Source organism: Pleurodeles waltl, chromosome 2_1 (genome assembly GCF_031143425.1).
Source record: "Pleurodeles waltl isolate 20211129_DDA chromosome 2_1, aPleWal1.hap1.20221129, whole genome shotgun sequence".
NCBI lineage: Eukaryota > Metazoa > Chordata > Amphibia > Caudata > Salamandridae > Pleurodeles > Pleurodeles waltl.
The window spans coordinates 314,240,800-314,252,855 of NC_090438.1; the positions used below are offsets into that span (position 1 = coordinate 314,240,800).

Sequence of the window (12,056 nt, forward strand, 5' to 3'; positions counted from 1 at the left end):
CTTTTGACTTACACAGGTGGTGTTTTATTGCCCTTTTTCTGCCTGATCCCTCTCTCACCAGCCCATCTTCCCTGCGTCCCCGTGGCAGGGAGGAGCAGCTGGCCTTTTCAGCGCACAGAGGTTTGGGTGCTTTTCTGTACACCAGAGAACCATGAATGCACTATGTAGCTGATGTTCCTCCAACAGCTGTAACAAATGTCATTCTTTTGGCATCAGTGGTACTATGTATAGCATGTGTGATTTGTTGCAATGAAAAATTGTGAAACAGATGCATGAGAAAATATTAGGTGGAAAAATCTCCTACTGCAAATAACAGTGTGCAGTATCAGCTGTGTTTTGGCCCCCAATTATGGCCGGGAAGGTAACTGATGGGGATTGATCTTAGCAAACAGTTTTGCAGTTATGTTTGACTCCCCATTGTACAATTGTCTGTGCAAAAATCGAGAAGCTGTAATTTTACACTGAGTTCCTGTTTCAAGCCAATGCATCTGCAACCATTTCCATTTTGAAAAGTCCTTGCAGGTCCAAACTTATATATGTATTGTTTCTGTGTGAGAAATGCAAACACATGTTTGTTGAATTACTACTTGGGTGTGGTATTGTGTTATACGTTTGTGCGCACCTATTACATTTACACTTTTAAATCAGAAAAGAGGAATACGCAGTGAGACCATCTTCTTCATGGAAACTGTAGGAGGCTGGCCTGGCTTATAGTGGGTACCTGATGGTATTTACCCCTTGTGCCAGGTCCAGTTACCCCTTCTTAGTAGATTAGTAGTGTACTGGCAGCTTAGACTGATAGAGGTAGCTATAGCAGAGCAGCTTAGGCTGAACTAGGAGACATGCAAAGCTCCTACTATACCACTTAGATCATATAGGTACTATATCAAAAGAAACCCGATACTCAGGGTTACAAAAAATAAAGGTACTTTATTTTAGTGACAAAGTGCCAAAAATATCTCAGAGGATAAGTAAAATACACAAAATATACACACAAAACAAATTCAGGTAAGTAAAACAGTCAGAAAGTAGAGCAAACACTGTAGAATACAATAGGATGCAATAGGCCCAGGGCAACACAAACCATATACTAAGAAAGTGGAATGTGAACCACGAATGGACCCCTAGGCTAGTGTAATGTGTAGAGGGTCACTGGGAGTGTAATAAATCACTAAGGGTGTTAAAGATCCCCCACCCCAAGACCTGAAAAGTAGGGGTAAAGTGCAACTACTTCTGCAGAAACACACTAAACTCGTGATTTAGGATTCTGCAAAGACCACAACAAACTGCAAAGCACTGAAGATGGATTCCTGGACCCGAGGACCTGTCAAGGAAGGGGACCAAGTCAAAAAGTCGTAAAAGTGTCCGTGGGGCAGGAGCCCAATAAACCCCGGATGACGGTCCAAAATGGCTGCCTCCAGATGGAAGAAGATGAAGATTCTGCAACAACAAAGGGTGCTAGGAACTTCTCTTTTATGCAGAAGATGTCCCACGGGGTGCTGGAGGATGCAGAGTTGTTTTTTTGGAGAAAGACCACAAACAAGCCTTGCTAGGTGCAAAGGTCACAGTTGAACAAAAAGGGTGCTGCCTGGTCCCAGGAAGGAACAAGATGTCACCACTTGGGAGAGGAGACAGAGGAGGCCCTCATCAACAAAGAGACCCCATGCACGAGAAGGCAGCACCTGCAGAAGTCCTTGAACACAGGTTCAAGAAGACTGAGCATGGTGATCGTCTCAACACTACAAAGCCAGAGGTAATCTCAGGGAGTTGAGCAATGCAGGACGGAGTGCTTGGGACCTGGGCTAGGATGTGCATGAAGGATTCCTTCGAAAAGTGCACAGAAGCCCTAGCAGCTGCAGTTCACGAGGTGCACAGGATTACTGTCTGGAGAGGGGAGGCAAGGATTTACTCTTTGGACAGTTGGACCACTTGACAGTCTGGGTCACTTGGGTCCACCAATTGTGTTCCAGGAGCCACGCTCGTCAGGATGAGAGGGGTCCCAGAGTACTGGTGATGCTGAAGTTTGGTGCCTGCTGGAGCAGGGGGAATATTCCGTCAACCCACAGGAGATTTCTTTGTGGCTTCCAGTGCAGGATGAAGGCAGGCAGCCCCCAAAGCATGCACCACCAGGAAACAGTTGAGAAAGCCAGCAGGATTAGGCGCTACAATGTAGCTGGTATTCTTCAAGCTAATTTGTTGCAGTTTTGCAGGCGTCCTGGAGCAGTCAGCGGTCAATCCTTGGCAGAAGTTGAAGAGAGAGGTGCAGAGGAACTCTGGCGAATTCTTGCAAGACGTTATCTGAGAAAAATCCACAGGAGAGACCCTAAATAACCCTCAGAGGAGGATTGGCCACCTAGTCAGGTAAGCACCTATCAGGAGGGGTCTCTGATGTCACCTGCTGGCACTGGCCACTCAGAGGCCTCAAGTGGGCACTCGCACCTCTGGATTCAAGATGGCAGAGGTCTGAGACACACTGGCGGAGCACTTGGCACCACCCCTGGGGTGGTGATGGACTGGGGAGTGGTCACTTTGTCCAGTTTCGCACCAAATCAGGGACTGGTGGTTCCCTGAACTGGTGTAGACTGGCTTATGAAAGGAGGGCACCACCTGTGCCCTTCAAAACATTTCCAGAGGCTGAGGGAGGCTATTCCTCCCCAGCCCTTAACACCTATTTCCAAAGGGAGAGGGTGTAACTCCCTCTCTCAGATGAAGTTCTTTGTTCTGCCTTCCTGGGACTGGGCCGCCCAGACCCCAGGAGGGCACAACCCTGTCTGTGGGGTGGCAGCAGCGGTAGTTTCAGAGAAAACCCCAGAGAGCTGGTTTGGCAGTACCCGGGGTCCATAGTGGAGCCCAGGGGATGCAAGGGATTGGCACCCCAATACCAGATTCAACATGGGGGGACAATTTCATGATCTTAGACATGTTACATGGCCATATTCGGAGTTACCATTGTGAAGCTCCATATAGGTATTGACCTCTTTGTAGTGCATGCGTGTAATGGTGTCCCCGCACTCACAAAGTCCAGGGAAATTGTCCTGAACTATGTGGGGGCACCTTTGCTAGTGCAAGGGTGCCCTCACACTTCATAACTTTGCACCTAACCTTCACTAAGTGAGGGTTGGACATGTACGTGACTTATAAGTTACTTAAGTGCAGTGTAAAATAGCTGTGAAATAACGTGTGCGTTATTTCACTCAGGCTGCAGTGGCAGTCCTGTGTAAGATTTGTCTGAGCTCTCTATAGGTGGCAAAAGAAATGCTGCAGCTCATAGGGATCTCTTGGAACCCCAATACACTGGTTACCGAGGTACCATATACTAGGGAATTATAAGGGTGTTCCAGTGTGCCAATTAGAATTGGTGAAAATGGTCACTAGCCTATAGTGACGTAGTTAAAGGCAGAGAGAGCATAAGCACTGAGGTTCTGGTTATCAGAGCCTCAGTAACACAGTTAGTCACTACACAGGTACACACATTCTGGCCACAAACTATGAGCACTGGGGTCCTGGCTAGCAGGATCCCAGTGAGTCAGGCACAAAAACAAACTTAAATACATGTAAAAATGGGGGTAACATGCCAGGCAAGATGGTACTTTCCTGCAGGAATATTCATAGCTAGTACAGGGCCTGGGATAAATTGCCTGTGCAAAACTCGGGAGGGACGGCAATTTGAAGTAATCAGTAATGAGCTCAAAGTGAAAGAAAACAAATGCACCACTCAGAATGAGACCTATAGTGCCTGATCGCATCCATGGAAGGGAGTGTAGCAGTTGTATTCCTGCATTCCAGAAGTACCAATAACGTTGCTATCCCTAATTCAGTCAGTAACGCCTGTTACCGGTCAAAGCATGAATTACTGTCCCCCCGCATGGAGGGACATATTTTGCTGGATAGATAAAAACAAATAGGACGAAGTTCACTTAACACATCAAAGGAAATAAGTTCATATTTAAATACGACTTATTTCTCAAATGCCCTTCTGTTTAAAACAAGAACATATTTCTAGCCATTATTCTATTACTGAGTCTTAGTTGTCTTAATAGTGATCTGATACCTTGGTATGTAAAATTGTCTGCACACTGACAATATTTTCTTTTCTTCCAGGAGTGGGAATCACTATGGTCATTGTTTCTACCCTCGTGTGCATCTATTACAATGTTATCGTGGCCTACGCTCTCTATTATTTATTTGCCTCATTCACAAAGGTCTTACCATGGTCTCACTGCTTTGAAGGGGCAGAAGGAGTTTGCAGCACACATCAAACAGGTATTTTTCTTTGCCAATCCTTTCAAAAATCATACTTGAAACAAGTCTTGAATCATTTTGATATTGAGGGCCTCATTTAAGAGGCCCTAGTGGCACTCTGTACCATCACAGCATGATTTTTTTGGATGCTTAGGTGGCGCAGTGTGCCGGCCCATATTCACAAGGCCATGTAAAACCACCTTACTATGGCTTTTCGTGGCGTTGTAAATATGGACCTCTTTCACGCATAACACGGCATGAAAGGGGCGTTCCATTGGTGTTGCTGTTCCCATGCAACTCCCATGGAATCTAATGGAATCTGACGCATTCACAGATTTACAAGTGTGGGAATACGTTAGATTCCTACGCCACCTCAGGGGTGGCATTAAAGTGCCACAACAGGGGAAATCAAAATTAGACAAACAAAATCCCACCTGACCTGTATTGTTTCACAACTTAAACTACAAGCAGTCTGGCCAGACGTGTTCATTTTTCAGCAAATGTATTTTATAAATGATTTTTTGTTTCTTCTTTTTTTCTTTCTTTTTCTTTTAAAAAAATATTTTTAGCAGGGTCCTCTTAATAACATAATACTTCATTTCTTTCACAAAATCATTGTTTCTACACATCTCTTTTCCTCCTTATGACAGGTAATATACATTTAATTACAGCCTTAAGGACTTCACATTGGTGACTTTTAAATTCAACAACAATTCATACATAAAAACATGTTATTTCCACCCCTTTACACTGAATACACTCCACTCACTCCAGCATTTATACTCAGGCATCCTTCATCTTTAACAGGTTATGTGCAATGGGCACTGAACGGATGAAGAGTGTAATAGCTTTCTGACTCCCTATGGGGGCTCTTTTTGGATATTGTTACATCTTGGGGGTGCCCCTGATCTACCAGGGGCAAAATTTACGCTACCTAGCATGGCCTTAATGTAATACAATGGTGAGGATAAAACAATAAGGTAAGCGCAGGATCAATTTGCCGCTTCTGGGGTTACAGTAGTGGCGGTGGACATCCATGGACAACTGCCGGACCCACAGGGTCCCTCTGCCGCACATATACTCTCTGTTAAAGAAAACTCTAACGTTACCCTGGAAGCAAAAATAGGCAGTGTCTCTTTAGAAGTAAATTTATTGAGGGTGAATCTGCAGAAAGTGGCCAAAAGGTCCTTGTTGTTGGACCTGTCAGATGTAGGGTGGTCTTTCCCCACACTATTTACCTTACTGCTCCGTTTTAGCTGGTCACGTTTTTGTCAGCCACAGGACTCTGTGCATTTGACCACTGATAACCAGTTCTAAAGTGTGTGCTCACTCCTTAAAACATTTGTTGGCTTGATCCCTAATTGGCACTTTTAATTTACTTCTACGTCCCTAGTACAGTGATACTACATGTACCCAGGACCTGTAAATTAAATCCTAGTAGTGTGCCTGCAGCACAGGGTGTGCAACACACTTGAGTAGCCCTTTAAACATGTCTCAGGCCTGCCATTGCAGCCTGTGTGTGTCATTTAAGTTGACATTTTTACCTGGCAAAATAAACCTTTTGGCAGGTCTAAACCTTCCTTTTTAATACACATGTCACCTCTAGGATAGGCCCTAAACAGCCCATACGGCAGGGTCCAGTGTATTTAAAAAGTTAGACGTGCACATTTAAGTTTTACATGTCCTGGTAATGCAAAACTTCTAAATTTGTTTTACTACTGTGAGGTCTACCTATCCTATAGGATAACAGGTGATTGCCTTATTACATTTAATAAGTGATAACTTTCCATTGGTACAGGTAGGAATGTCAAGTTTGGTGTCCAGAGAAATCTAATTTAAAGCCCTCTGTATTAGTAAAGTTGGATTTTCAGTCACAAATTCCAAAAATACTACATTTTCCTGTCCCAACCATTTGGTGCCTGCAGCCTGTATCATGGGTCACATGACCAGGTGTAGCTGGCATTTAGTCTGTGTATATTGCTTCCAGACAGTAAGATAAAGAGGGAATACATGTTGGCAAGATAAGCAATCTCTGACTTTACAAGGGGGCAAAACCTTCATCTACCACACTTAAACATCACAAAGCCTGTGCCTCAGCTCACTCACAAAGGGGTTGACTCTAGACTTTCCTGCCCCCCCCAGACAAGTTAGGGCCAGGGCAAGGAGGTGAAAATTCCAAATACCCTCAGGTGTGGAAACCTCCAGAACCTTCTCCTACAGCAAAGCTGGTACCCAGTATAAATATTGAACCCTCACACCCAACTAGACACTTATGGGTCTGTGGAAGTCTCAGAAGGGCTGTTGTGTTGCTCTGCAAGAAGGACTGATACTCTGTTGCCCTGATGCCTGAGTGAGAAGTTCTGGACCTGAATCTTGAATACAGGAATATCAGAGTGACTCCAAGGTTTAGTTGGCAGTCCTACTGATCAGACCCTCAGGGACAGAAAAGCTCCAAAAACCTTGAAACAAGTACTAAGATTTGGCTTGCTCTGAACCTTGCCCCCCAGGTTTGTGCCACCTCAGTCGTGGACCCTTGGAAAGAGCCTAGAATGTGCTCTGCCATCCCAGTTGTGGTCTCTTGGGCAGAACTGATGCAGTGCAATGCATTTCCTTGCAGCTCCGCATGGGAATCCCCTTTGAACAACAGATCGTCAACCCAGGACTTCGCGTCACAAGCCTTAGTTGATAGCACTGTCGACATTGGCATGTGGCCTCACAGTGCAAGCCCTATTGACCACCTCATCAGAACGAAAGCTGCACAGCACATCTCTGATGCAGGACCGTGCATTGCTATCCACAGCCCCTCAGAACCACTGATGTGTAATGCATCCTTGATGTGGTATCTTGCAAGGCTCCACGACGGTGGTTCTTTGTTGAGAAGGCCAAACCTTGTCCCTGTATCCGGCAGCGCTCCAACGCTGTTTACTCTATTTTTTTCTGAACTGGTGTGGGATTTTTCATGTTTTGTTTTCACTTTATTTATGCATTGCCTCTAAGTAAAGCCTAACTGATTCATGCCAAGCTACCAGAGAGTTGAACCACAGGTTGATTTGGGGATTACTTGTGTTTCGCCCTTACAAGAATAGTAGTTGCTGTTGGTTGCTGCTTGAGTAGGGTTCGCCCTCCTCAATCAGTACCCCAATTTCCGACACTAGGAAACTGAGCACAACCTAACCTCTATACAGGAAGAGGTGAAGATCCTTAAGTCTATGGTGAATTCTCTGTTGGAAGTCACACACAGATCGGAAGACAGAGTAAAGGAGGCAGAGGGCCACTCCAGACAGTGTAACTTAAGTTTTGATGGATTGCCAAGGGAGTGGAGTAGGTCTTGTTGGTAAAGTGGATTAAAGCCACTGGAGGGCCTCTCAGACTTCTTTGTGCTAGGAAGAGTACACAAGGCACTGATGCCTCTGTTTACATTCCCCCATACAATATTACTGCAAAACCACTAATCTACTGTGACAGAGATGTGCTCAGATCTTGCAGGCTGTTTGGAGGACTGGTGATGCCAAATTGGAGGGGCAAACCATGCATATTTTCCAGAATTATACACAAAGGGTCCAAAAACTATGACAATCGTTTACAGGAGTCAAGAAAAAGTTATGAACTATGGATCCCTGCAAAGCAGAAGGTGGAATACAGGGGTAAGGCAAAAGCAAAAACATTTTCCACACTAGAGCAGGCTTCCGGTATGGCAAGATGGTCAAACTCAGCCCCAAACAAAGAGTGCTGTCATCCCATGGGCCCAGTGTTAGCAGAGAGTGTGGTCATCAGTAATGAAAACTTGAGAGGGGTAAGTGGGTACTCGGTTGGAGCCCAATGTGGAGGTTTAGCCTAATGACACATTGGAGATGGTGCAGAGTCAAGGAGAGGCTGGTAAAGCGACAGACATTGCCACTGAATGGTTGGTTGACATGACATGTTCAATGAAACACTTGAACTTTGCGACACATGATACTGGAGGTAGAGGCCTTTGGGCAGGCACTCTGGGTGAAAGCTGCAATGAGCTGGTGCCTCTGAGGACTAAATTTGAGATTTTATGCTGTGTTAAGAAATATGAAATCATTCTACCTATTGATATGCTAAGCAGTGATGGGATGTGAGTCATTGGGAAGCAGGAGTGGGGGTTACTTAGGACTTTAGTTAATAAGTGCAACCTTGCTTTTCTGTTTTCTGTTCTTGTGTTTCTGTTTTTTTTTTGGTTTGGTGGTTAGGATGGATGCAGAGTAGGAGTCACAGGGAAACACCATTCACTAGCATCTGTGGGCTTTGGTTTGCAGGTGGTGGTGCCCCCTTGTGACTGCTGTAGCTCTTCTAAGAAACTAGAGATTTATACTCGTGGCCTGAATTGTGGGTGGATAGTAGGAGGGCCTAAAGTGTGGCACAGATTATTGGGCAGACACTGTTGGCTATGTTGCATGATTACCCAAATGGAGGGGAGAGAGAAGATGGAATAGTTTTTTTTTTATAGTAACAATATAGTACTGTCAGTGGAGGTCATATAGTAGAAAGGTTGGTAGAGCTCAGGACAGTGAATGTAGCACACAATTAACTGAGTTTGGGGATTGGTGATGTAATAGAAGAATGCAGTTTGAGGTGGGATATTGGGGTGACTTAAAATGGCCACATGGAATGTACATGGACTGAATACACATGTGAAATGTTCAGTGCTTAATTTGCAAAAGGATGAGTGCCGGTGGGCGAAGCGCTGCTCGGAACCCATTGGCTGGTGCTATGAAATGTGAGCTCACTAAAAATTAAGGCTGTGTAGTCATGAATCTAGCTCTGTCCTCTTTAATCCACTACTAGACACTCCCTGCCCCTTTAGCTCACTCTTTCAGGTTCCTGCTTTCTCCCTTGGTGATGGTTTTTCCATCTAATGTGTATGCCCTCAATGTTGATAATGGGGAGTTGTAAACTTGCCTCAGGGTAGCTCTCCTCCCATATTTTAATCCCCCACGTATATGGGCAGGGGAATTTAGTTGTGTAGATATACAATTTGATTAAAAAAAACACCCCCCAGAAAAATGGGCATAAAACCCAACATGACAATGACATAACAATGACCTCACAGTAAGTGATGGGAAATACTGTATAGTCATTCGGAGAGATTTCCATCCTGGCCGTAGAAAAATTTCCTGTCATTCTCAGGCTTACAACATGCACAACAGGCTTGATTGATTTCTAATGACTTCCAAACTGCATGATGGGATTGCTATGACATGATATTTGGTACTGATTTTACTTAATCATATTCCACTGTTGGTAGACTATGACATGAGTAGGGTGAGAACTCTCATCCTGCTATGGAAGTTGCAACCAAAGCTGCAGGATGCAGCTTTCTGTACCAAAATGTGAGAGGTGTTGACACATTTTTCTGCAGGCAATTGGTCTGTCACCCAAACACATGGTAAAGAATGAGAGGCTCTTTAGATGATGACCTGCAAAAATTATATGGTGCGCGTGTACCTTTGGAGAGGGAGATATTGAATTGTGGGAAGGAGTTATCACTGCTATGAGTTCTTACAGCTTCACAGCCATGCACTGGATAGAGAGTGTGAGTGGAGGGGGAGGTAAACTGAGCAGCTCATAGCTAAGCAATGGTTGGAACACTTATGGGACAAACTGGATAGGTTTACTCAGAGGGAGTATAAGCAAAGACTCCACAGATCAGGTGACACAATGAGGTGACTGCCAGCACGGTTATTGAAGATGGAGGACATCCACCCAGCTAGGTAGAATGGAACAATTGATATTATCCCTAGCTAGGTAGGATGGAACAGTTGTGTCAATGCAGTTAGGTATTAATGAGACACTCTAAAAGAATTTGGTGGCATTATATAAAGACCCTGGGTTATGTTCTACAAGGCAAATATGTGCCTTTCTGTATTTAGTGGAGATTCCTAAGCTCAGTGGAAAATAGTGGGCTGAGCTGCAAGTTGAGCTATAAGGGAAGGAATTAATTAAAGCAATTAAGATTATGCCATGCGGTAAGGCACCATGATCAGATGTCTTAATATTGGAGTATCATCAAAGTTATGCAACCCACCTTGCTACCAGTTTACTAGAAATGTTTAATGTTCCAGTTCAGAGACAACCTGACCTTGCAGTTCACACTGAACTGTCCCCTTTGGAGTTGGGTCAAGACTGGTTTGCATGTGGCTGGGTCCAATCTGGAGTGGCATGGTGTGCAAAATAATGATGGACTGGAATGCGCCTGAGTAATTGCCAGTGGCTTACAACACATAGTTCTAGCATTTAATCCATTGTTCTTTTAGTGTGTGCCACTAAGGGGTATATGTATACCCGGATGTTGGTCCTTTGTACACTGTCACAGGTACCAAGTGATACCTGGATGATAAGCCCTAACTATGGCGAAACCAGTTTATTTGTGTTGTGGCTCAGGTATGACCTGGCCAGACAGTAACTGAGATTAATTCAAGCATTCCATCCATCCTTTTTTTTAAAACTTTAGTGTGTAGCTGTAAGTGGGATGTGTATGCCCAAATATTTGTCTTGTGCACATTTTGTCACTGGTCCCAAGCTATACTTGCCTGATGAGCCCTAACCAGAGTGAAATCGGTCCTAGATATCTTGTGTTCTGGCTCAGGGAAGACCTTGCCTGGCAGTTGGGATTGCACTGTTCCTATTGCTGCAGGGTCAAGACTCATTCGAATATGGCTAGGTCCAGAAGGAGGTGGTATGGTGTGCTAAATAACAAGGGACTGGAAGGCAGCCCAAGTAATTACCAGTGACTGAGATTAATTCAGACATCCCATCCGGCATTGGTTTGTATCCACCAGTATCTAAATCAGGCCCTTAATCTCCACATGTCTACCAAAAATGAATGTGTCCTTATGTAACATAATTGGTGCTTGTGTAAAGCACTCTAATACCTTCAGGTCAAGTTCGCTCTGTATAAAAATGGCAAAAATAAATACATTGTTGAGGTTTCCTCAGTAATGGGGCACATTTATCAAACTGGGAGTTTTTTTGCTGCACTGAGAATGGCTTCAAAAGATTTCATAGAGATGATGTCTGGCCTCATCCAGCTGTGCCCACCTACACCTTCCAGCCTGGCAGTTCTGGGTGGATTTTGAGAACTAAACATTTGTCTAATTCAGAAGCTATAACCTTGCTTCAGGAGGAGGCAGCAGATCAATTCCTGCGATTAAGTGACTTCCTCAGCAATAGAATCCAGCTGTGTCCCATTCGGACCTTTTGGCAACAGGTAGCCTGATGAAGGCATATCTGAGTTACAGGGACCTTCACTGGTTTTAGCCTTTGGTGTACCTTGTGGTCCAGAAAAAATACTAAAAGCTGTATTATTATTATTATTATTATTATTAGCTTCATTTCGGCTAGAGTCATAAAAGCACAATAAATTGCAAAATAAATAATATTGTTAGAAACAGCATATTTAACAGCGCATAAAATCTTAAATGAATAGCTCACAGTTCATAAAATAGCTACAACCACGTCTAAAAAGTACCCCATGGGGTAGACACTGGCAGTTCTTTTGTAACTTTGGGTTCTTAGCGATAGTAACCATTCTGTTATAGACTGAGCCCTTATCTATGTGCCAGACTGATAATTTTACACGTACTGTTGGAGTAGAGGCTACAACTTTAATAAAAAAGTGGTATAGACCTATTACAATCTCAATTTTCAACCGGTTACCACAGTACAGAAATTTGGGTCTACGTGGTTGAGAGGTTCCCTAGATTCCACAATCCAGGCGCATCGTCAAAAGCTGGCAACTGCGAATACTAGATTTCCGCTTCTGTCACTCATTAGTATATGGAGCGTCTCCT

The 12,056-nt window shown here is 44.2% G+C and overlaps 1 protein-coding gene across 1 annotated transcript in view; it reads left to right on the plus strand.

Moving 5' to 3' along the window:
* The window catches only part of LOC138259651 (sodium- and chloride-dependent neutral and basic amino acid transporter B(0+)-like), a 485,427-nt gene that overhangs the window by 173,569 nt on the left and 299,802 nt on the right, over positions 1-12,056 (plus strand). Inside the window, exon 4 of the mRNA XM_069207516.1 lies at positions 4,102-4,263. Within this exon, the coding sequence (XP_069063617.1) occupies positions 4,102-4,263 (162 nt within the window). The remainder of the gene's footprint in view (positions 1-4,101; positions 4,264-12,056) is intronic.